A 26,729-nucleotide genomic window follows, 5' to 3' on the forward strand; every position below is an offset into this window, starting at 1 on the left:
GAGGTCTCACTGCCTCCACACTGCCCTTCCAGAGGTCCAGTGAGTAAAACCATTGCAATCATTAGGGCCTGCATACCTTGGGCAGGCAGATGTGCAGACAGCAAACACAACCATAAATTATCCTTAACCCTTCTGAATGTCTCTTTGGGTTTGGACGTGAAATATCTGTTTATGACAACATAATGTTTGGGTGGATTTCATATACATTGAATTCTCTGGAAATGTAACAGCCAGGTAAGAGGGATGATCATTCTTTGATGGAAACTTCAAGAGTTTTCTCTTATCTCAGGCTCATACTGCTGATACCAAGTCCCAGTGAGTCAGTAACACAATACCCTGTATCCACACCTGCCAAATCCTCGGCCCTCTGCCTCCACATTGTGTAGGTTCTGCCAACACTAGTCTGCCTCAAACCATAGCTGTATCTAAGCATTTACATAAGATAGCATCCTGTTAACATCTTTATGTCACAGTTAGACATTATATTGGTGGCTCTGAAATTATGTGTACATGGCTGTATTTCACAAGAGTTTAATTTGCAGTTTGTACAGTGGGTGTTGTACTTCACAGGGCTAGATATGCAAACAAGCAAGTGGACGATGAGAGCCCTGCACCTCAGAAGGGAGAGAAGGGAACTACAGAGTCCTGTACTGGGAGCAGACTCGGGAAAACGTCCAGTAAGGGTCCATAGAAGGACAGCAGAAAGCCACCTGAGAGCCTGACCTACAGTCTAGTAAAGGGGCATGGAGGGCAGAAAGATGGTACAAGCCAACAAACTGCAGGGCAGGCCTGGGAATACAGGTGGATCGCCAGAGGCAATCTAGTCTGAATGCAGGTGAGTAGCCACAGATTCAGAAACAGTAGCAGTGTGTAATGTGGAGTGGCCTGGCTCTCTCATGGGAAGGATCTTAAAGCTGGAGGGACAAAATGAGAGTACATTTGAGAAGGGCCCTAGGAATCAAGAAGGCTGAGATGGCAGGTAGGGGGATAAAGGAAGTTGAGGGTAGCAAGAAGTGTCAGCCAGAGGCACAAGTGTAGAGGGGCAGGTAGAAAAAAGCAAGGCAGTGTCTGGTGAGGTGGAGGAAAGATAGGAGAAAGCACACCAGCTTCAGGGGGCACGGGGAGAGCATCTCAGAAGCTGTATGTGCAAAGGAAAAATCTGCATCCAGGAAAACCCCTCTATTTTCATGTGCTTGGCCTTAATTTCTCTTTCTTGTTCATTATTTATTTATTTATTTGAGAGCGACAGACAGAGCGAGAAAGGCAGATCGAGAGAGAGAGGGAGAGAGAGAGAGAGAGAGAGAAAATGGGCGTGCCAGGGCCTCCAGCCACTGCAAACGAATTCCAGATGCATGCACCCCCTTGTGCAACTGGCTAAAGTGGGTCCTGGGGAATCAAGCTTCGAACCAGGGTCCTTAGGCTTCACAGGCAAACACTTAACTGCTAAGCCATCTCTCCAGCCCAATTTCTCTTTTTCTTTTCTTTTCCCTTCCTTCCTTCCTTCCTTCCTTCCTTCCTTCCTTCCTTCCTTCCTTCCTTCCTTCCTTCCTTCCTTTCTTTCTTTTTATAATTATAGTAGACATTAACTGTGCTGTGTGGTCACAAAGCTCAGTTTTGTGACTCTTCAGTCTGTGCTTTTGAATTTTTTTCATCATTATCCACTCTTAAGGAACCATTTTTGCACAGGAAAAGACAGAAGAGAGAAGGAAAGGGAAGAAAGGAGAGAAAAGAGAGATACATACATGGTAAGAGAAAAGAAAACATTGCCTGGCATGGTGGCACATGCCTTTAATCCCAGCACTTAGGAGGCAGAGGTAGGAGGATTACCATGAGTTTATGGCCACCCTGAGACAACATAGTAGTGAATTCCACGTCAGTTTGGCTAGAGCAAGATTCAACCTCAAAGAGAGAGAGAGAGAGAGAGAGAGAGAGAGAGAGAGAGAGAGAGAGAGAAAACATTTCTAAGTGCCTAGGATGATTCCATTTTATATGAAATTCTGCATTAATTTTTTTCATGTCTAAAAGAAAAACAAGGCTGGATAAATGGCTCAGTGGTTAAGGCACTTGCCTGAAAAGCCTAACATAGGAGCTGGATTCCCGAGTACCCATGTAAGCCAGATGTACAAAGTGGCGCATGCATCTGGAGTTCGTTTGCATGGGCTGCAGGCTCTAGTGCACCCATTCTCTGTCTCTCTCTCTGCTTACAAATAAATAAATAAAGATTAAAAAAGAAAAGCAAAACCCACTGGGCATGGTGGCGTATGCATTTAATCCCAGCACTTGGGAGGCAGAGGTAGGAGAATCTATGTGAGTTTGAGGCCACCTGAGACTACACACTGAATTCCAGGTCAGCCTGGGCTAGAGTGAGATCCTACCTCGAAAAAAAGAAAGAAAGAAAGAAAGAAAGAAAGGAAGGAAGGAAGGAAGGAAGGAAGGAAGGAAGGAAGGAAGGAAGGAAGGAAGGAAGGAAGGCCTTTTAAAAAAATTATTATTTATTTGACAAAGAGAACAAACGAGGCAGAGAGAGAGTGAGAGATAATGGGCATACCAGGGCTTCCAGCCACTACAAATGAACACATGAGCCACCTTGTGCATCTGGCTTACATGGGTAATGGGGACTCAAACCTGGGTCTTTAGGCTTTGCAGGCAAGTGCCTTAACCACTGAACCATCTCTCAAGCCCAATAAATCCCTTTTTGATATCATGTCTCCATACTAATTGGGGAGCTATTTAGATTGTATTTAAATTACATATGTGCCCGGTATGGTGGCACACACCTTTAATCCCAGCACTCGGGAGGCAGAGGTAGGAGGATCACCATGAGTTCGAGACCACTCTGAGACTACATAATGAATTTCAGGTCAGCCTGAGCTAGAGTGAAACCCTACTTTGAAAAACCAAAAAAAAAAAAAATTACATATGTGATTTATAATTTTACATATTTACAAATGACAAATGCATAAATAAGTTAGAACCTGAGTATATTAGTGTCATCCATACTTATCAAAAAGTAAATATTTTAAAAAAGTAAATGTAGGGGCTGGAGAGATATCTCAATGGTTAAGGTGCTTGCCTGCAAAGCCTAATGACCTGAGTTGGATTCCTAGTATCCATGTAAAGCCATATGCACAAAGTGGTGAATGCATCTGGAATTTGTCTGCAATGGCTGGAGACCCTGGCACACCCATTCTCATTCAGGAATCTCATGTTTAGTTAGATCATTCATGGATCTGTAGTGATAGTTTATAGTATCATAATTACTTTGGCTTTTATAGGAGAGGCTATCACAATGTAAAGTGTTTATAAGGATAAAATAACACAAGAAGGGAACTAGAAAGATGGCCAGTGGTTAAAGGTACTTGTTGGCAAAGTCTTCAACCAAGGTTCGATTCCTAAGCTACCCAAGCAGCAAGAAGCTTGGAGCACCCATATACACACACAACACTCAAATAAATTTTAAAAAATGCTACAAGGAGATATAGCCTTGGCTAATCCACTATGGATTCATTATCAATATTTCTATTTCTATGTTCACCACTGCTAAATTGAGAAATACAAAATTGTGTGAGAATTGTGTGAAGGCAACTTTGGAAAACACTTGATAAGCAGGATGATATAACTGAAATAATTCAGAGGAAATCTCTACTTTAGAAGAATTATAATTACAGAATGCTATTTTTCATTGCATTTGCCCTCCCTCCAAAATAAGAAAGGATTACATGTCAACTTCTCTTCCCCTAGGTTTCTGCTCTCAAAATGTCTCTTCACCAGCGGCCTAGGAGGAAACAGAACAGAAATGATAGGCACCCCACCAGTAGAGGCAGTAGGAAGGGTGTACAGGGAGAGACATGTAGCCCAAGAAATGGATAATGAAGAGAGAGCACCACAGGGGACTTCGAGACACAGAAGGAGCCAGAAGGAGGAGCAGGCCACACAGGTGAGGTTGCAAGGAGTGTGGAGAAGAGAATCCAGAGGAAGGGAGAGACTTCCAGGGGCAGGAAGTGACTCAGGAAAATGCCAGGGTACTGGAAGCATGGAGGAAGCCCCTGGGAGGAGTGCTGAGGTGGTAGCAGTATGAGCTCCTCTTTCTATGGTTCCTCTCTCGGTGGTCAAGGTGTACACTCACATACAGACTGGATAAGGAATGCAGACCTGGGTGAACCTTGTGCACCTGCCCTGCCAAGAAGTGTTAGCTTGGAGTGGGGAATAAAAAATGTCTACACTTCCTGGCCAAACTGACTTGGCAGCCCTGCTAGGAAGGTGTTACCTGGATTGGTCAGCTTCTCCTCCAGTTCGGCCTGAGTTGTCACACTCTCAGACTTTGGGGAGTGGATAATCAGCACGACAGAGCCTGCACAGCTTAGCAGACACCCCAACTTGCCCAAGATGTTGAGCTTTTCCTTCAGAAGATAAGAAGCTAAAATGGACCTTCAATTAAACAAAAAAAATCATTATAGTTTAAATCAAACCATATGACATGTTTCTACTAATTAAATTTACTTTTATATAAAAGACCCAAATTTCCTTTATAACTGAAATTATGTTACATTGAGTTTTTCTAGGTATTGTCTGTTGGTGTCACAAATTAAGCCAGCGTCCTGCACAAGCAATACCTATCCCCAGCAAATCACTCAGCTTTTAAAAATAGAAAAATAGGGCTGGAGAGATGGCTTAGCAGTTAAGCGCTTGCCTGTGAAGCCTAAGGACCCCGGTTTGAGGCTCGATTCCCCAGGACCAACGTTAGGCGATGCACAAGGGGGTGTATGTGTCTGGAGTTCACTTGCAGTGGCTGGAGACCCTGGTGTGTTCAATCTCTGTCTCTCTCTCTCTATCTGCCTCTTTCTCTCTCTGTCTGTTGCTCTCAAATAAATAATTTTTTAAAAATAGAAAAATAATGAATGCCTATATTAGGAATTATTAAAGTTATTTCAATACAAGTTGGATTTTAATACCATTTCCATGTATGTAGCTAGTGACATTTTAACTCATACAACTTGATACTACCTCATAAACAGGAAATACATCAAAGAAAAAGTCTTATGATTGACCAAAAATAAAGTATTTCTTCCATGTTTATGGAAGTAAACAAAACAAATGCATATACAAAAAACAAATACTTAATGGAATTTTATTTAGCTGTATAGAATGAAATTACAACATTTACAGAAAACTGGACAGAACTAGAAATCTTATATTCATCAAAATAAGAGAGACACAGAAGGCATCTTGGTGCTGGAAAGAAGTGACAGGAGTGCTCAGCACTGAAATATCTCTGTCACACCTTCAGGGTCTATTGAGGAAAAGGTGGTGGAAAGAATGTAAGAGCTAAAGGAAGGGTAGGACTCCTTACAACATGCTCCTCCAGACACAAAAGGGCCTGGATATCCATGACCTCACAGTGCCTGACACTACCTACACAAGACCATCATAATAGGAGGAAAAGATCATGACATCAAAAATAAAAGAGAGACTGATTGAGAGGGGGAGGGCATATGATGGAGAATGTAGTTTCAAAGGGGAAAGTGGAGGGAGGGAGGGAATTACCATGAAATATTGTTTACAATCATGGAGGTTGTGAATAAAAAAATTAAAAAAAAAACACAACAAATAATTAATCCCAGCACTCGGAAGGCAGAGGTGGGAGAATCACTGTGAGTTCGAGGCCACTCTGAGACTACATAGTGAGTTCCAGGTCAGCCTGGGCTAGAGTGAGACCCTACCTCAAAAAACCAAAAAATAAATAAAATTCAAAAAAATAAGAGACACACAGAAAGTCATATACCATGTGTGATGATTAATTTTAATACTCAACTTCATAGGATTAAGAAAGATCTAGAGTACTAGTAATGTACACCTTTCGGTGTGTTTTTGAGGGCATTTCCAGAGAGAATTAACTGAAAGGAGACCTGCCCTGAATAATCAAGGTACTATCCCATAGCTGGAGTACCAGAATGAATAAAAAGAGAGAAGGCAAAAAGTTGAGAACAAGGATCTACCTCTGTTTCCCAGTCCACTCATATGTGAGCAAGTGGTCTCATGATTCCAACCCCATGACCCTCTCCACCACTGTGCACTTACCCTCTCAAAGTAAGCCAAAATAAGTCCTCCCTTTAGTTTGTTTCTGTCAAGTATTTTGTTACAGCAATGAGAAAAGTAACTGATATGGCATATTTTATTTCCTATGTAGAATCTATATTTAAATACATACATACCTAGTACATAGGAACAAAGAGTAAAGGGGAAAGCAACAGAGAGGAAATGAATGAGGTGGCAAACCAAGAGAAAGTAACAGAATCTGTGTGACAAGAAAGCAGAAGAAGGAACTATTTGTGGGGAGTAGGAGGACCAGGAAAAGGCAAGGAAGGGGCTGAAGAGGTGGTTTAGCAGTTACGGCACTTGCCTGCAAAGCCTAAGGACCCAGGTTCAGTTCCCCAGCACCCACATAAAGCCAGATGTACAGGATAGTGCATGCTTCTGGAGTTTGTTTGCAGTGGCTAGAGACCCTTCCATGCCCATTCTTTCTATTTGCCTATCTCTCTCCCTCCCTGCCTCTTCCCACCCACCCCCCATAATAAAAGTGGTTCCTGGGCTGGAGAGATGACTTAGCTGATAAGGCCTTTGCCTGAATGGCCAAAGGACCCAGGTTCAATTCTCCAGGACCCACATAAGCCAGATGCACAAAGCAGTGCCTCGAGTTCATTTGCAATGGCTACAGGCCTTGGTGCATCCATTCTCTCCCTCCCTCTCTCTGTCTCTCTCTTTCCCTCCTTCTCTCCTTCCCTCTTTTTCTCCCCCCTTCCCTGGTCAAATAAATAAATAAATATTAAAATATTTTTTAAAGTAGTTCCTTTTAAAATAAAGGCAAGGAGGACTGGAGATATGACTTAGCAGTTAAGTACTTGCCTGTGAAGTCTGAGGACCCCGGTTCGAGGCTTAATTCCCCAGGACCCACGTTAGCCAGAAGCACAAGGGGATGCACATATCTGGAGTTCGTTTGCAGTAACTGGAGGGCCTGGTGCACCTATTCTCTCTCTGTCTGTTTCTCTTACCTATCTCTCTCTCTGAGCTTGCAAATAATTTTTTTTTTAAAAAAAGGCAAGGAGCCAGGCATGGTGGCGCACACCTTTAATCCCAGCACTTGGGAGGCAGAGGTAGGAGGATCACTGTTAAGTTCAATGCCACCCTGACTACATAGTGAATTCCAGGTCAGCCTGGGCTAGAGTGAGACCCTACCTCAAAAAAAAAAAAAAAAATTTAAAAGGCAAGGAAAATAGAATAGGGAAGACAGTGGTGAAGGGGGCAGAATGATAACAAAGTATAGTGACACAATTATGAGAATTTCATAATGAAAACAATTACTCTGATCATGGTTTATTGTCTCTATGGAAGTTGTCAATAATAAGAGTCTGACTTAAAAAAATAATTACCCTGTACATTAAAAAATTTTAAAGATGGCTAGAGAGTTGGCTTAGTGGTTAAAGTGCATGCCTGCAAAGCCTAAAGACCTGGGTTCAATTCTCCATGTCCCACATATGCCAGATGCACATGGTGGCACATACTTCTGCAATTAGTTTGCAGTGGTTAGAGGCCCTTGTGTGCCCATTCTCTCTATGTCTCTTTCTCTCCCCCTCTCTCTGTCTCAAATAAATAAATCTTTTTCTTTTCAATAAATAAATCTTTAACAAAAAAAAATTTTTTTAAAGAATAAAAAAAGAAATGGGCTGGAGAGATTGCTTAGTGGTTAAGACACTTGCCTGCAAAGCCTAAGGACCCTGGTTTGATTCCCTAGGACTCATGTAAACCAGTTGCACAATGTGACCCATGCTTCTAGAGTTCATTTGCAGTGGCCAGAGGTCCTGGCACACCCATTCTCTCTCTCTCTCCCTCTTCTCTCTCTCTCTTTCTGCCTCTATCTGAGTCTCCCTCCCCCCTCAAAGAAATAAAAATATTTTAAAAACTCAAAATTTTGAAAGGTAAAAAAGAAGCCATGTGTGGGTGGCACACACCTTTAATCCCAGCACTTGGGAGATCAAAGCCAGCCTAAGACTACATAGTGAATCCCAGGTCAGTCTGGGCTAGAATGAGACCCTACCTCAAAAACAAAGGTAAGAAAAGAAATCCATCACTGAAGTAGACTTAAAATACACCCAGGGAATTTTGTGGGTGAGGGGGCAGAAGAGGAGGACCACTGGATGGGACACCATGCTCAGAGGCACTGCCTGTCCCCAGTAACTGACTGCTGCTCTCACAACACATAACCCACAAACCCATAGGGAATACCTGCAACCCCAATGAGGAGGATCCCCATCAGAATGGCAGGGACGAGGGAAAGGATGGTACCAACACATGATGTATCCATACTAAGTATGTCTGTAATAAAATAAAATTAAAAACGAAATCAAGCTGGGTGTGGTGGTGCACGCCTTTAATTCCAGCACTTGGAAGGCAGAGGTAGGATGACTGCCATGAGTTCAAGGCCACCCTGACTATAGTGAATTCCAGGTCAGCCTGGGCTAGAGTGAGACCCCATCTTAAACGCCCCCCCCAAAAAAAGGCTGAGCTGTATAAGTATTTGTTGCTTTCTGCTTCCATACTGCAGACCTCCTTCAAGCACCTGCCATCTTACATTCCCAACAATGATGAACAGTAACCTGGAGCCACAAACTGAATAAATAAGCTGAATTTTTTGGCCAGGTTTATTTGTTTTTGTTTTTGTTTTTTGTTTTTCAAGGTAGGGTCTCGCTCTAGCCCAGGCTGACCTGGAATTCACTATATAGTCTCAGGGTGGCCTCAAACTCACAGCAATTCTCCCACCTCTGCCTCCCTAGTGCTGGGATTAAAGGCGTGGACCACCACACCCAGCTTCTTGTCAGGTATTTTATCTAAACAACAGAAAGGTAACAGATACAACAACCAACTGGCCAGACAAGATATGCTCACTGATGCAATAGTGTCTTGACTGTCATAGGGATAACCAACTGCTTTCTGACTGAATTTAAAGCCCACTCTACAGAAGGGAATTTATACCTGGAACTGAAAATCTAGTCAAAAATCTTGTGGCTAGAGAAATTATTGTCCCCAGGAAGAAAACTACTATTGTTTTTTCAATCTAAATGAGATATTGTACCCATAAAACTGCCCTCTAAATACCTATGCTTATGACCATAAATGCTTTTTACAATGGATGGTGACTACTGGGGAGACTCAAAATACATGAAAGTGCTGAAAAAGTGACTCAGTGGCTCGCCACTAAATGGAACATCTATATTATCCCCTCTATGGCTCAGGAAACATTGCAGAAGGGGGGGTGGGAATACTATGCAAGTCAGAGAATGGGGAGGAATGCTGTGGAGCGATGTCTTCTAGATATGGTATGGTCATTGTATTCATGAGCTCACAGTGGCTGTCCTTGTCTACCTGCCTAAGATGGAGCATGTCAATATTCCATCATGGAATGGACTGGAGAGCATGGGGACCTCATCCCTCCCTGAAGAACTACTGGTTGCAGAGGGAGGAGAAGATATTTTCACTGGTATAGCCAACAAGAAGTTTCCCATTCTCATGCAAGTAACCCTAATTAGACTCAGTGGGCCATACATGTAAAAAAAAAAAAAATCAAAGGAAAGATGGGACAATTTGCAAAAAGAGGTTCAGGAGGAGGAGGCAAGGAACAAGAGAAGATAATGAAAAGAAAATATGATCAAGTTTATCTAGAAATAAATTTTATTTTAAAAAAAACATCAGGGTTAAAATATTATATATTTATTTATTTATTTGCAAGCAGAGAGAAGAGAGACAGAGAGAATGGGCATACCAGGGACTCTTGCCCCTAAAAACAGACTCCAGATGCATGTGCTATTTTGTGTATCTGGTTTTCTTCGGGTATTGGGGAACTGAACCCAGGTTGTTAGGCTTTGCAGGTAAGTGCCTTAATGGCTGAGCCATCTCTCTGGCCCTTTCAAAAAATAAAGAATGTCTCTGTCTTCTGAGACAGGGTCTTGGTAGGTAGCCCTGGATGGCTTACAACTCACTATGTAGGACAGATTGTTTTAGAACTTCTTGTCATCCTTCTGCCTCTTGAATGCAGATGTGCATCATAGCACCTGGCTTCTGTTCCCTTTAATTGTTGTTTTAGTAGTTCAAAATCCTAGTTTTTCCACTTTCCAACAAACTACTTTTGAAATTGTAGAATTTCTAAAAATGTGTTTCATGTCCAGAAATGTAATATAGTGATTTTTATTTTGATAATAAATTTTAAAAGACTTTAAAAAAAAGACATCAGGAGCTTAGCGGTTAAGGTACTTACCTGCAAAACCTAAGGACTCAAGTTTGATTTCCCAGTACCCACATAAGCTGTATGCAAATGGTGACACATGTGTATACAGTTCTGTTTGCATTGGCTAGAGGACCTGGCATGCCCATTCATTCTGTCTGTCTGTCTCTCTCTCTCTCTCTCTCTCTCTCTCTCTTCCTCTTATAAATAAATAAATATTTTTTTAAAAACACATCAAAGTACAAGTGGGACTAGTTGGGAAGAAAAAGGTGCATGGTGGTTTAAATGCGAAATGTCCCCCATGTACTTTGAAAACATGGTCTTCAATTGGTGGCAGTTTGGGAGATGGAACTTTGCTGGAGGAGGTGTGCCACTGGGGCCAGCTGTAAGGTTTTGTGCAATCTTACAGGATATAGCTTGCTCACTCATATTTCTACCTCCCAGCTGATGTGACAAGGTCTGATACACAGCCTCTTCTCTGTCATGCCCTGGAGACTATAAGCAAAATAAATGCTGTCTTCCCTTCAGCTGATGCTGTTTGGGTGTTTGTCCCTGTAACAGGAAAGTAACTGCTACAAGGGGCTTACTGGGAGCAAGGAGAATGAGAAGGGAACAAAGGTAATGTGATCAAAATGCACTAAATACATGTATAAAATTTTCAATAAAACAAAATGTGTGTGTGTGTGTGTGTGTGTGTGTGTGTGTGTGTGTGTGTGCGCGCGCGTAAGAGAGAAAGTGAATATGAGTGCACCAGGACCCTCTGCATGTCTGGCTTTACATGGGTACTGGGAACTCAAGCCTAGGTAAACAGGCTTTGCAAGCAAGCACCTTTAACTACTGAGCCATGTTTCCAGCCCATTAAAACATTTTCAATAGGGCCAATCTTGGATTTTGCAGTTTCCCAAACCATAAGCCAAAATAAATAGTTTTTCTTTAAAAATTACCCAGTCACGCTGGGCATGGTGGCGCATGCCTTTAATCCCAGCACTTGAGTGGCAGAGGTAGAAGGATAGCTAAGTTCGAGGTCACCCTGAGACTACATAGTGAATTCCAGGTCAGCCTGAGCTAAAGTAAGACCCTACCTCAAAAACCCAAACAATAATAATAATAATAAATAAAAATTATCCAGCCTTAGTCATTTTGTTACAGCAACAGAAAATGACTAAGGCATCAAGTTCATAAAGAGTAGCTTCACTGACTTTTGACAACATAAAGCCCTCAAATCCTCACTCTTCCCCAACTTTCCCAAGTCTAGGTAAGCTGATAATAAGCCTGCTCATATGCTCGGCCCTTAAGAGTTCTTGATCCTTAGTGAAGGCAGATAGTCTAAACATAAAACTTCAGCTTGAGTATTCAAATCACCACATGGCTCACCCCTAACTATAACAAGAACAAAGTATTCCCTCATTTCTCTCTGAACCAAACTAAAACTTTGGGGTATCCTATTTGTTGCTGATTATGTGAGATTTTACTGGAATGAGGTAAAAGAGCCTAGAAAGGGACACCAAACACCCAAATAAAACACAACATGGCTCATTTGCTTCACGAGTTCTCAGAATAACCTGCTGCGATGTCAGGAAAACTCTCAGGTTCTAGAAGTTTTCCAGGACACAGTCCAGAAGAGTGAGTACCATCAGAATCACTGACAACAATGAACAGTTAGAACTCAAAATTCATTCTAGTAAGTGCCAAGAGAAAGCTTAGAAATACACAGAAATCATTTAAGAGAATAAACTCAGCACAGAATGGGTCACAGAAGACCTACCTTCCCTTACAATTTTTTTTTTTCCTCGAGGTAGGGTCTCACTCTGGTCCAGGCTGACCTGGAATTAACTCTGTATTCTCAGGGTGGCTTTGAACTCATGGTGATCCTCCTACCTCTGCCTCCCTAGTGCTAGGATCAAAGGCGTGCACCACCATGCCTGGCACAATTTTGTTTTTTAACAGAAACATTTAAAATGATAAGTTTTTTAAAATATCTAAACTGTACATTAAATACCAAACACAGATCTAAACTCTTACCCAAATGGTACTCCAAGGGCACCCAGGGGAGTCACCAGAACAGTGGGCACTGCAGTGTAAGCCAGGAAGTTTCCAATCTGCCCAACAGCCACTGTCAAAGAGAATCAGAGGGACACCACTTGTGATTACTGAGCACTCCTTGATCATGGTCAGAGGCAGACTTCGCAAGGCTCTGTGGGGAAAGGGCCACTTCCTTTCTGCTATTGTGAGGAAGCAAATCTGTTTATGGGTCCTCGTGGCAGAGCTGGTCTGGGCAGCAGGTTCAGCTGCATGGAAATGCCCAGTGATAGCAGCAGTAACTGACAGCAAGTGTGACACTGAGTATATGTCCACTCTCTTAATAATAGTTTTGGTGTCTTTTTAATGTTTGAGGTTTTTTTATTTTTATTTATTTGAGAGTGACACAGAAAGAGGCAGTGGGGGGGGGGGAGAGAGAGAGAGAGAGAGAGAGAGAGAGAGATAGAATGGGCGCGCCAGGGTCTCCAGCAACTGCAAACGAACTCCAGACGCGTGCGCCCCCTTGTGCATCTGGCTAACGTTGGTCCTGGGGAATCGAGCCTTGAACTGGGGTCCTTAGGCTTCACAGGCAAGTGCTTAACTGCTAAACCATCTCTCCAGCCCATGTTTGAGTTTTAATGTACAATACTACTTTTACATTTATTTCTTGTAAGATTTATTTTTCTTTATTTTTTTTATGTTTTGGTTTTTTGAGGTAGGGTCTCACTCTAGCCCAGGTTGAACTGGAATTAATTATGTAGTCTCAGGGTACCACACCCAGCTTCAGATTTATTTTTAACTAAAACATAAAATCTGTATATATTCACAGGGTCCCGTGTGATGTTTTGACACAGGTATTATATGTTGTATACTATTTTAATCAAGCCAAGTATATCTGCCTACTCAAACATCTGTCACTTCTCTACAGAGCCAACACTTAAAATTCTTTATTCTAGCTTTCCTATATAGTGACAATTATCACTAGTGGCCTTCACGTGTAGGAGCACATCAGAGTGTATAAATTCTATTTGGCCGTGACTAATCACTCAATAATCAACCTCTACCTGACGAGCCAAGCAGGGCTTCCCAGCTGCCTTCAAGTGGCCTAAGGCCTACTCCAGTGTGAAAAGCTGGACTGCATATGACCCAAAGGGGGCTCTTCCCATACAGAACTTTAAAGAGAACTCCTCAGTGAACACAATGAGTCTTAGCTAGGGTATATTTGGCCTAAAAGACACTATGCAACAAATAAGCTACAAGGTTTTTGAAATTCATAAATGGAGTTCTGAATTCTACTGTCATTATTTATTTTTAAATTACAGCACATGCCCTTTGATATGCTTTTTCAATCAAAATACTCTCCTTTGCTAAATCAACTGTGTTGCACAAACCAAGGAAACCTAACACGGTATTTCATCAGTGCCATCTTCCCAGCTACAGGCGAGCTAAGCAGTAGCTGTTTTAATTTCTCTAGATCCAGGGCAGGATGACCTGAAGTAAACTCAGTCAGGGTCAACTGTAGACAACCAGAGCCTGTACCTCCCTCTCCCAGGTCATCACTCAACACTCTCCCAGCTACTCTCTTCCAACAGCAGGAAGGGGTAAATCTCAGGAGCAAAAGATGAGCAGCATGGAGCGGACCTTCAAGAGCCTAGGAACAGACCAGCAACATCCTACTCCAACACACTCATCCCACCACCCACAGCTCTACACAGGTGAATAGCTAATGTTTTTTTTTTTTTAAAAAAAAAAAAACAAACCATTTGGGGGCTGGAGAAATTGCCTAGTGGTTAAGGTGCATGCCTGCAAAACCTAAGGAGCCATGTTCTACTCCCCAGATCCCATGTACGCCAGCTGCACAAGGTGACTCAAAAACAATGTCGCACATGCACACAAGGTGGCACATGCATCTGGAGTTTGATTTCAGTGGCTGGAGGCCCTGGAGTGCCAATTCTCTCTCTCTCTCTCTCACTCCCTCTCATAACAAAAAAATACCTTTTTTTTTTTTTTTTTTTTTTTTTACCACTAGCCACTTACTTGCAATTGTGCCAGCCCACCACACAATGTCTGTTAAGTAGGACGTACCTATAAAAGAATGAGAAAAATGTCAGGGAAATGGGTTTATAAGCTATGTACGTCAGCAAGCGTGACATTTAAAATGATACCCTTCAAATGACAACACATTAAAATAAACTTGCAGGGCTGGAGAGATGGCTTACCTGTTAAGACATTTACCTGCAAAGCCTAAGGACCCAAGTTCAATTCTCCAGAACCCACATAAGCCATATATACATGGTGGCACATGCGTATGGAGTTCGTTTTCAGTGGCTAGAGGCCCTGGCGTGTCTACTTCCTCTCTCTCTAATAAATAAAAGGTTTTTTAATTAAAAAAAAATTAATGCATGTTAGCTGGGCATGGTGGCACATACCTTTAATCCCAACACTCAAGAGGCAGAGGTAGGAAGATTGCTGTGAGTTCAAGGCCACCCTAAAACTATGTAGTGAATTTCAGGTCAGTCTAAGCTAGAGTGAGACCCTACCTCAAAAAAAAAAAAAAAAAAAAAAAAGAGAGAGAGAAAAACATGTAAAAACTAAATTTGGAAGAATGAGGGTCCTATTGTTCATTTAACCCTTAAGTCATCTTTATTCTCTAAATAGAAAACACCATAAGTAGAAAGTTTTGTTGTTGTTTTATCAATGCAGGCTGACCCAAAGAATAAACAAAAGCCTTATAAATTGGTTTTCTTTGGCTCAATAAGTCACTTCAGAGACTTATTCTTTAGACTGGAGTTTTACATTGTTCTTGAAAGACAATCCTTATAGCCCAGCTCTCTCAGACATTAACTCTGGCCCACTTATATATTTTTTACTATTGTAGAGCTTCCTACTTAAAAGGTTAAAGACTTATACTTAACTCTAAGACTGCCTACTTAAGCAGATTACTCAATTTCCCTAATGTTGAGATGTTGAGAGTCAGTCCTTCTGATACGATTTTTTGGTTTGTTTGTTATGTTTTGTTTTGTTTTTCAAGGTAGGGTCTTGCTATAGCCCAAGCTGACCTGGAATTCACTATGTAGGCTCAGGCTGGCGTTGAATTCACAGCAATCCTCTTACCTCTGCCTCCCGAGTGTAGGATTAAAGGTATGTGCCACCACGCCTGGCATCTGATATGGTTCTTTTTCCAACCATTTGGGCACAGGATCCTTACAGTCATTCTACTGACATTTTACATCATGGTTTCCTTGAATCCTCTTGTCATCTTTACATATCCCTCATACAGGCCAGGTAGAGGGTAGGACTGTCAGTCTTCCCCACAGTTCCTCTATGGGACAGACATGTTTGTCCTTCTTGAAACAGAACAAAATGCTCCTAGACTAAGAGTTGCTTTCACTGTAGATGAACGTACCTAATTCTAATGGGATGCTTTAATTCTCAGAAGTTCAGCACAGTAATTTAGCATAAGGAAACACAGTGAGCCTGTTTGCGTAATGTGAGAGCAGAGTTACAGCTACGTCACACAGTACGCCATGATTGAGCAGGGAATGGTACCTTGTGCCTATAATCCATGATACTCAGGAGACCGAGACAGGATAATGAGATGAGACCAGGAGTTCAAGGCCAGCCTGTGTAACACTGGGAGACACAATCTCCAGGAAAAAAAAAAAGTAATTACCATGCAAGGGGAACGGTTGAGTTACAATGTCACTGACAGCATCACAGTAAAAACTAAATCAAGGGGCTGGGGAAATGACTCAGTAGTTAAAGGCACTTGTTCGCAAAGCCTGCTGACCCGGGTTCAATTCCCCAGCCACCCATGTAAAGTTGGATAGATATTCATTTTCAGTGGATGCGTGTACACACACATAAAAGTAAATAAATAAATAATATTTTAAAAATTTAAAAATCCAAATCAGCCAGGCATGGTGGTGCACACCTTTAATACCAGCATTCATGAGGCAGAAGCAGGAGGATCTCTATGAGTTTGAGGCCAGCCTGAGACTACATAATGAATTCCAGGCTGTTGAGCCCTAAAAGGCCCAGGCGTGAGGCCTAGTGGAACTTCCTGAGTCTAGCTAAAGTTTGGTGACCTGTCTCTGGCCAGCTATGACTCAGTAAGACGCCTAATGGCTTCTGGCCTGCTATCTCTGCATGGCAGTTGTAATTACCATTTCAATAGTTAAAGTTTACTATTGGCCCTTACCTTTTCCCCCATCCTAAAATCCCTGCTTCATCCCCAACATGATATAGGCAACTGTTCAGAGTAATAAAGCGAGTTGTTTCTGCATGGAAAAGACTCCCGACTCAGTGTGGTTTTTCTCCAGTGGCCAGGAGAGGTTTCTGAGTCGTCCGACGCTCATCGTCCCCTCAACCCCTAGGGAGGAACCAGCAGGCCTGGTCCTTCCCTCGGCACTACCTGAGCGGGAAGGAGCCCCGACACCAGGCCACCTTGACAAGTGCGACCCTACCTTGAAAAAACAAAAACAAACAAAAAAAATCTAAATCAATGACCCCTCCAAGGCTCATGGAATCTTGTGGAAAAAGGAATGAAAATAATGTAAGAAAGAGCTGGAAGACAGAGTGTTGTGGAATGCTGGCACAGCACCTGGCCATGACATGGCTACTGGATTTAAACTCGCAGAATACATGATTTGCACAAGATCTGTTCAAGATTGGGTCTGTCAGGATCCTGTCATGAAGAGGGGAGGTGATCCTGAGGCCCTACCCCTCCCTGAGAATTTAACAGTTAATGGTTGATGGGGGATAGAGAGAGACTTTCTTCAGGAATGTAGCCACTGGTAAAGTGCCCATGTGCCTGTAAACAACCCCAGTGAAACTCATTAGGACACACGCACACAGTGTGATTGAAAAACATTATGTACATGTATGAAAATATCACAATGAAACCCATTATTATGTGTAATTAACATATGCTAAAAATAAAAATAAGATAAATCAGGCAAATTCATATAATAAAACAGATAAACCTCTATATTATTTTATATTATTAACTACAAAATATTATTTTTATACTTGGGAAGTCTTGCAGACATCAATTTAACCACATGGTCAGAGTTACCATCACCAACCATTGGCCATAATTCCTCTAAAGGTATAACCTAAATTTAATCACTAGAAAACATTACACAAAGACAAGCTGAAACAGTCTTCAATTCACTGGCCTGCCTGCACCATTACAACTTGCAAGGCCATGAAGACAATAAAGGCTGAAGAATCATTTCAGATTGAAGGAATCAGGAAACCAGATCACATAGGATGCACAGGTTGTTACTGAGGACAGTGCTGGGATAAGGGGAAAAAAATGAATGACTGTAGACAAAGGACTGATAAAAACTTTTGCTTCATAAGAATGTAACTTACTGCTCATCTTCTGGATCTACAAAGCTGACATTTCCCAGGTAATAACATATATGGTAAGATGACCTTGGGACCCTTGAGAGTAATACCTCTGAGAATACACATTCCTGTGTGGTCACAGCCCTAACCCATCACTGCTACACTGAGGTAAGGCTCCAGTGAGGGGCATCTATGCTCCCTGCCAATTGCAACTGTTTCCAGGCCTTGAAATGTGCTTTACCTCTGCTGCCAGGCTCCACGGAGGAAAAGGGCCTGACAGTGCTAGGGCTCCTGTATGTGTTGCTGTGACAGTGTGTCCAATGCAAACATGGCATAGCCTGTCCAATTGAGTTGGAAAGTTTAAGCCTAAAAATGGCCCAGGCAGATCAGCTGTTAGTACAAAATCAACATTAATAACTGTTTCTGTTCTTGCTCTTAATGTATTTCTTTTTTTTAAAATTTTCTTTTTTAATTTTTATTTATTTGAGAGCAACAGACACAGAGAGAAAGACAGACAGAGGGAGAGAGAGAGAATGGGCGCGCGAGGGCTTCCAGCCTCTGCAAACGAACTCCAGATGCGTGCGCCCCCTTGTGCATCTGGCTAACGTGGGACCTGGGGAACCGAGCCTCGAACCGGGGTCCTTAGGCTTCACAGGCAAACACTTAACCGCTAAGCCATCTCTCCAACCCTTAATGTATTTCTTGAAAATACTAACCAGAGGGGTTGTTTTAAGAGAATGTCCCCATGTAAAAGTGATGAGTGACATGTCATGAGAACCATGACTAGAATACTGTCATAGTGTGAAAAGCTTTGCAGATCAATTTCCCAGAAAAACCATCACCATTAATTAATTAAAAAAAGAAACTGTCCTAAGGGAATATAACACATGTCTTACTTTTCATTCCCGATTTTAGGAATCAGAGTCTACTTTTGCTTGTTCAGTCTAGCAAAAGGTTTGCCAATTTTTTTAAATATTTTTATTTATTTGAGAGAGACAGACAGACAGACAAAGATGCAAACAGACTTGAGTGCCGGGATTAAAGGTGTGCACCTCCTCCCCAAAAAGATGCAGACAGAGAGTGAAGGTGAGTATACCAGGCCTCCTGCCACTTCAAATAAACTCCAGATAGCTGAGTCATTTTGTGCATCTGGCTACAGGTAGGTACTAGACAATCAAACCCAGGCTGCCACGCTTTGCAAGCAAGTGTCTTTAACTGCTGAGCAATCTCTCTAGCCCAGGTTTATCAATTTGTTGCTTTCTTTCTTTTTTTTTTTTAACATTTATTTTATTTACTTATTTGAGACAGAGAGAGAGTGAGAATGGATATGCCAAGGCCTCCAGCGACTGCAAATGAACGCCAGAAGCATGTGCCACTATGTGCCTCTGCCATATGTGGGACCTGGAGAATTGAACCTGAGTCCTTTTGCTTTGCAGGCAAGCATCTTAAACACTGAGCCATCTCTCCAGCCCAGTTTGTTGCCTTCTTAAGGGAACCAACTTTAAGGCTGGAGAGATGGCTCAGTTGTTAAAGGTGTTTCCTACTCAAGTATTAGAGCCTGAGATCACCCACATAAATTGCTGGACATGACCATGCATGCCTGTAACCCCAGTCCTGTGGGGAGCAGAGGCCAGTGCATCACTGGGACTTGTGAATAGCAAGCTCCAGAATCAGTAAGAGACTCTACTGCAAGGAAAACTAGGAGGGTAAGTGATGGATTCATTCACTGATGCTTTCCTCCAGCCACTGCAGGCAAGCCCACAGGGTGCTGCAGGCAAGTGCCCCCCCCACAGGTACACACACACACACACACACACACACACACACACACACACACACACACAGAGCTGGGAAACTGGCTCAGTGGTGAAAGGTGCTTGCCTGAAAACCTGCTAACCCCTAGGTTCATTTCCAAGTCACCCATTTAAGCCAGATGCAAAAAATAGCAGAAGCATCTGGTGTTTACATGCATTGACACAAGGCCCTGTTGTGCCCATACACATACACATGCACACACACACACACACAAAAAAAAAAAAAAAAACAAACAAACAAAAAAAAAAAAACGAATACTTTTTAAGGAACCAATATTTGGTCTTGTTAATTTTCTGAATTCCTAATTGTGTCATTTATTTTCACTCTAGTGTTTGTAATTATTTCCTTTGGGTTTCATTTGTTCCTTTCATTCTAGCATTGAAGTGATAAATTACTAACTCAAGATGTCCCTTTTTGTAAATACAGGCAGTTGAAATTACACATTTTCTAACAAATACTGTATCTCTAGAAAATTGGGCTGGAAATATATCTTAGTGGCAGTGTTGCCTAGTGTCTTCATCTCACTGCCTAGCACCTTCTAGTCATGGGAGAAATGCTCTTTTAGGACATTGTGAGATGCAGTTCCCATCTCCTCTCTTCCTCGAGAACTTCTTCACTTCCCCACCACCATGAGATAAGCAGTTTGCTTTGCACAAGCTCCCAAACAGCAGCATACTGGCCCCCCAGGTCCATAGACTGGAACATCCAGAATACATCTTTCCTTTTTTAGTTAATTATCTTAGATATTTTGTCACAGTAACAGAAAGCTGACTAACACAACTGGGTTTAGTTGTGGAGCCTTTACAATGGGGAACAGTTACTTTGTTTTCAATTAATCAATGCCTGTTTTGTGTCCCACTATGTGATTTATCTCTGAGAATGTTCTATACCCATGTCAACAGTGTACATTTTTCTTTTGTTGGATAGAGTGTTTGGTCTTGATATCACACAGAGTCAGAGGATTACTGATTGGCAACACAACTAGTCTGAGGATGACCCACTCTACAAGTGACTTTCCTCCTTGCTGTGACCACATATCTGACGAGAAGCAGCTTAACAGAGGAAAGGCTTATTTTGACTTACAGTTTAAGAAGGGTTTATTGTGGCAGGGAAGGCCTAGTGTCAGGGCATGATGTAACATGAGGAACAAGTATATTGTGTCCTAAGTCAGGAAGCAGAGAATGAACAGGAAGAGCCAGGCTATAAAATCACAAGGCTCACCCCTAGTGACCTAGCGTAGCTCCTCCAGCATAGCTGCGTCTCATAAAGATTCCACAACCTTCCAAAACAGCACCACCAGCTAAGGACAGTGCTCAAACACGTGTGCCTACAGGGACTACTTGACATGGTGGAAGTAGGCTCCATGTTATCCGTAGCCACAGCAATGGTTCCCAAGGCTCTCCCTTTTCACTGCATTTCACTGTATTTTTACATTCTCAACCCCAGTGACCTCCAGAGATTAAATGCTTTCAGTGGTTTGCAGCTGATAATATTAACAAAACAGGGAGGAATCTGAGATAACCAGACACCTAGAATGAGGAAATGACAAATATTTGTTTTAACAAAAGGTTCTATTCAATTTCCAGCATTTCAGGCCCTTCTACTCATTTTCTTCAGCATGAGATTGTATTTGTGCCAAGGTCACCCTCACTATTTACTGTCTTCTGCACACGGGCATTAGGTCAGACTTTTCTTTGTATACATATCTCCTGTGCACCCCAATACCTGCCCTGTACTCACAGTTGGCAAAGCTCCTACATGTAACCTCAGAGACAGTCTAGGAGAAAAATGTGTTCTGCACTGAAGTATGTACCCAGCTTTGTGCATCTACCCCAATATTCCTCCTTTTCCTTCAGCCAGGTTCTTCTAGAAACATGCATTCCCTATCATGTCCTAAAACCACTGGACTTCTTCATTCTCAAATGTCACTGTCCCTACAGCTCCAATTCACATGGCTGACACTCACCCTCAGGAAGCACCAACTGAAACCTTACCCACAGCTCTTTCCCAGCTGGTGCGAACAGGAGGTGAATGTATGAGGCTCTGCTGTAACTGACCCATGCTTCTTCCCTCACTCCCAGGGACAGGCTTCAGCAGTAACAACAGTCATCTTCCAGGAGCTTTTTCTCTCATTGGAAACCTGGTCACTAGCTGACAGTTCCATAGTGGTTTTATTGTTTGCTTACTTGCATTTTGTTTTTTGAGGTAGGGTCTCACTCTAGGCCAGGCTGCCCTGGTACTCACTCTGTAACCCCAGGCTGCCCTTGAACCCACTGCAATCCTCCTACCTCAGCCTCCCTCCCAAATGCTTGGACTAAAGGCATGCACCACCATGGCAGCTATAGCTGCATCATTGTTTACAACAGCTAGCCAATATGACAAAGAAGTATTTGTGCAAATACAATAGAGACTTAGTAGGGTAACAACCAGAAGATGCTTTACAGCTAGGGGCTTGTGGCTTCTAAGAACTTTCTCTTAGTTATAGGTGTGCATAGGAAATGTCCTTAAAATACAGCTTTCTGAGCAAAACAATTAATTAAGATATTCATCTAAATTATTTACCTTCTGATTATACCACAGAGAAATCAGCTTCATTCATTTACTTTTCACAGCAAAAGGAAAATGAATCACAATGCCCTTTCTCAATCAATGTCTTAACTTCAAAAATGTGTTACAAGACTGTTGGGGAGGTGTTGCTGGAGAGATGGCTTAGCAGTTAAAGCACTTGTGGGCAAAGCCAAAAGACCCAGGTTTGATTCCCCAGGACCCACATAAAACCAGATGCACAAGGTGGCACATGTATCTGGAGTTCTTTTGCAGGGGCTGGAGCCCTTGCTATGCCCATTCTGTCTGTCTATCCCTCTTCTCTCTCTCTCTCTCTCTCTCTACTTGCAAATAAATAAATAAAATAATAATAATAATTTTTTTTTTAAAAAGACTGTTAGGGGGCCAGAGAGATGGCTTAGCAATTAAGGCCCATGCCTCTGAAGCCTAAGGACCCAGGTTCAATTCTCCAAGTCCCACATAAGCCAGATGCACATGGTGATGCATGTGTCTGGAGTTCATCTGCAGTGGCTGTAGGCCCTGGTGTGCCCATTCTCCCTCTGTCTCAAATAAATAAATATACATAAATCTTTTTTAAGTTTTTTTGTTTACTTTTATTTATTTATTACACAGAGACAGACAGAGAAAAAGGCAGAGAGAGAGAGAAAATGGGGGTGCCAGGTTCTCTAGCCACTGCAAACGAACTCCAGATGCATGCACCACCTTGTACATCTGGCTTATGTGGGTCCTGAGGAATCAAGCCTCAAACCAGGGTCCTTAGGCTTCAGAGGCAAGCGCTTAGACACTAAGACAGCTCTCTAGCCCTAAAAATAAATCTTAAATAAAAAGATTTTTAGAGTTCTTTTAAAGGGACTAAGACTAAAGCAACAGTCTTTCCAAATATCACAGCTATATGAAGGCATTACCTAGAGTCAATCTCAGCACTTGTATTAACTATTTACACAAATCCCAAAGATACTTCACATGATCGCAGCAACTGACAATGTTGGTGTAATGAAAAAATTTATTACTTGAGGTGCTTTGGCATGTTGGTTATTAGAGATACAGAATATATGTTCCTAAAGAAATAATCTGGCAATCATGAATAATAATAAATTTGTAGGGCTTACATTATCTGATTTTGAGATTATTTATGAAACTACATAGTCAAAACAGTATGGTACTTGCATAAGATAGACAGATACAATAGACTGGAATAAACCTCAGAAACAGTCCCACTCAGGTATAGTAGGATTGCAGACTAAAGTACCAGTAAAATTCAAAAAAGAAAATCTCTTCAACAAAAGATACTGATAGAAAAAAATACTGAAATTTTTGTTTTTGTTTCTGTTTCTGTTTTTTGAGGAGTGTTACACTCTAGCCCAGGCTGACCTGGAATTCACTATGTAGTCTCATGGTAGCCTCAAACTCACAGTGATCCTCCTACCTCTGCCTCCTGCCTCTAAGTGCTAGGATTAAAGGCATGTCCTACCATGCCCAGCTAAAACTGAATCTTGAATCATACCTCAAACCATATGCATAGACTAACTAAAGCATTATCCCAGGAGAAAATACACAACTATGCAACTGTGACCTGAGGAAACACAAGGATTTCTTAGGCAGAAATCAAAACAGTACTCACCACATAGAAGAAAGATTGATTAGATTTTGTCAGAACTAAAAATGTCTGCTTTTCAAAATGCACCATTAAGAAAGTGAAAGCTTGGACTAGGGATATGCCTCAGCAGTTAAAGGCACTTGCTTACAAAGTCTGGTGGCCTGGGCTTGATTCCCCAGTACCAAAATGTGGTGGTTTGATTCAGGTGTCTCCCATAAACTTGGTTGTTCTGAATGCTAGATTTCCAGCTGATAGAGATTTGGGAATTAACACCTCCAGGAGGCATTGTATTGTTGGGGGCGGGCTTATGGGCGTGAGAGCCAGCTTCCCCATGCCAGTGTTTGGCATACTCTCCTGTTGCTATTGTCCACTTTATGTTGGCTAGGGGGTGGTATCCACCTTCTGCTCATCCCACCATTCTAGATGCATGCATCTAGAGTTCATTTGCAGTGGCTGGAGGCCTTGGCATGCTCATTCTCTCCCCGCCCCTTCCTTCTCTCTCAAATAAATAAATTAATTAAGTATATTATTTAAAAAGGTACTACTCAATAAAATTTAAGATCAATTCCTGAAAAGATACTGATACTTCACAAAATACTATAAACAGTGGATAGGAAGATGGCTCAGTGGTTAAGAGTACTTACCTCTTAAGTATGAGGGCCTAAATTTCCAGAATCTGACTCCCCAGAATGGAGGTGAAAAGCTGGGTATAGCCATGCTCACCTCTAATTCCAGTGGGGGACAGGAGTGCACAGATGAACAACAGAGAAGGGTACCTGAGTGAGTGGCTCACACTATAATCTTAGCACTCAGGAGGCTTAGGTAAGTAGGAAGAGTTTAAGGTCAACCTCCACTACAAAGTGAGTTCCAGGTCAGCCTGAGCTAGAGTGAGACTCTGTGAGAGAGAGAGGGAGGGAGAGAGACAGAGACAGACAGACAGAGGAGAGAGAAGGAGAGAGACTGAGAGACGAATCTCCTCTGCTTCTGCATGCACACACATCTGCACACACACACATGTGCATAACACACACACACATGCATTGTGATAAAAAGAATATATACAAATGGCCAATAAACTTTTAAAGGCCATTCAGTATCACAACATACCAAATTAAAACCACAAAGAGATATCACTACATGCCCAGAGTAGCTAAAATTAAACATGACCACACCAAATGTTGGGAAGAATGGAGAGCAATTGAGACTGTCATGGATTGCTGAGGAGAATGTAAAATGATCCAACTGTAGTGGGAAAATATTTAGCAATTCTTTTAAATCTAATTATATATCTCCACTCCTTGATTCAGCACTATAATTCCAGGGTATTTACCCAAAACAAATGAAAGCATTAAGTCCAAAAAAGTAACAGGAGTAGGGAGGGTGGCATAGTTCAGTGGTAGAATGCTGGCTCAGAATGCAGGAGCCTGTGTGTGTAATCCCCTGTGGGGGTGGGGTGGGGGTGGGGCTGGCACTGGGGTATAGACAAAACCAGTCCAGCCAAAACCAGTGACTGCTGAAGCAGGGGAGCCAGCTTCCGCTTCCTCCACGTTGTTACCATAATACAAAGTCTGGAAGAGGGCTGCACTGCAACCTAGTAGTTGAGCACAAGATTAGTACGCACAGAGCCCAACACCACAAACAGGCCTTTGTGGAGATCTTAAGTATTGCTTAACTGTCTGATGGATGGTGTTTATTATTATTTTCTGTACCCTACATGTTATATATAAAATTTGTAATTAATATTTTTTCATTAAAATTCAGCTTTGAAACAGATACATGCTGGATATAACTGAAAGAGCAGCTTTCTAAAGTTGAAATGATGAATAATTTTTACTTTCCTATTCTGAGTTTTCTGTGCTTTCCATACATAATGATGATGTATTCTACAATTAGGAACAAATGCTTTTTTTGTATGAAAGTATTTAATACACATTCACAAAAAGCATTAAAAAGCAGAATTAGAAGACTAAGCTCATTGATGAATACTTTCAAGGCTTTTGAGTATGTTCCTCTCTCTACTGTGCCTCACCCTTGAGCATTCTAAGAAAGCACACACAAAGTCCCTCAAATGGAAGCTTCCCAAGACTCAGTGCAAATGAGAAGTGGCTCCATTATACTTTCAAATTACTTTAAAATTTAAAAATCAAAATTTAAAAGGAAAGACATCCAGGCTTAGGTCATTACAAGGTTTATCAAGTATACTGAGCATCTCATATAAAGCACATGAGTGAATATGGGCTCCTGCGATGCTCTGGAATGTATTTTCCTTATACAAGGTTCACTCAATAAAAACACAACCTGGGGTTGGAAAGATGGATTAGCAGTTAAGGTATTTGCCTATGAAGCCAAAGGACCCAGGTTCAATACCCAGTACTCACATAAGCCAGAAGCAAAAGGTGACATATGCACCTGGAGTTTGTTTACAGTGGCTGAAGGCCCTGGCACGCCCATTCTCATTCTCTCTCTCTCTCCCTCTCTCCCTCTCCCTCTCTCTCTCTCTCTCTCTCTCTCTCTTTATCTCTGCCTCTATCACTCTGTCAAATAAATAAAACAAAAAAAAATGCAACCTGTTGTTCAAGTATGTTTTACCTGTGCTGTACACATTATTGAGTCAAGTTGATGGGACAACAGTCTATTCTAAATGAGCCATTAAAAACATCAGTGTCAAGTGGTCTTTGGTTCTTATTAATAAACACTTTGTTCTTTTGTTAGTAAAATTTAAAACAAACAAAAACTTTTCTGGCTAGTGAAAAAGACCTAAAAGCACAGTACTAGTTTTAGCACTGTCTGCCCAGAGAGCAAAGTTGTAGGGAAATCCAAGGCTTGTGAATTTTATCTCTGAATCTTGAAGTCCTAAATCAGCTCCCTTCTCTAACTCTCTCTCTCTCATAGGTATTACATTCCAAACATGATGCTGTCTTGGAGGAAACCCAGGCTTTTCCAGTTCAAATTCCAGCACAAGAATTGGACCAATTTCTTTTTTAATTTTTTTTTTAATTTATATTTGGAAGAGAAAGAGGAAGGGGGTTGAGAGAGAGAGAGAGAGAGAGAGAGAATGGGTGTGCCAGGGCGGTCAGCTACTGCAAACAAATTCCAGAAGCATTC

General features: G+C 41.8%; 1 protein-coding gene across 2 annotated transcripts in view; it reads right to left on the bottom strand.

Annotated features, from left to right (window-relative positions):
- Window positions 1-26,729, bottom strand: part of Nipa1 (NIPA magnesium transporter 1) — a 36,589-nt gene that overhangs the window by 3,622 nt on the left and 6,238 nt on the right. For both annotated transcript variants that reach the window (XM_045145972.1, XM_045145973.1), the window contains exons 2-4: window positions 14,330-14,377; window positions 12,296-12,386; window positions 4,268-4,428 (exon numbers count right to left, since the gene is read on the bottom strand). In XM_045145972.1, coding sequence (XP_045001907.1) covers window positions 4,268-4,428; window positions 12,296-12,386; window positions 14,330-14,377 — 300 coding nt within the window. The remainder of the gene's footprint in view (window positions 1-4,267; window positions 4,429-12,295; window positions 12,387-14,329; window positions 14,378-26,729) is intronic.

This window comes from Jaculus jaculus, chromosome 3, assembly GCF_020740685.1.
Source record: "Jaculus jaculus isolate mJacJac1 chromosome 3, mJacJac1.mat.Y.cur, whole genome shotgun sequence".
Lineage (NCBI taxonomy): Eukaryota > Metazoa > Chordata > Mammalia > Rodentia > Dipodidae > Jaculus > Jaculus jaculus.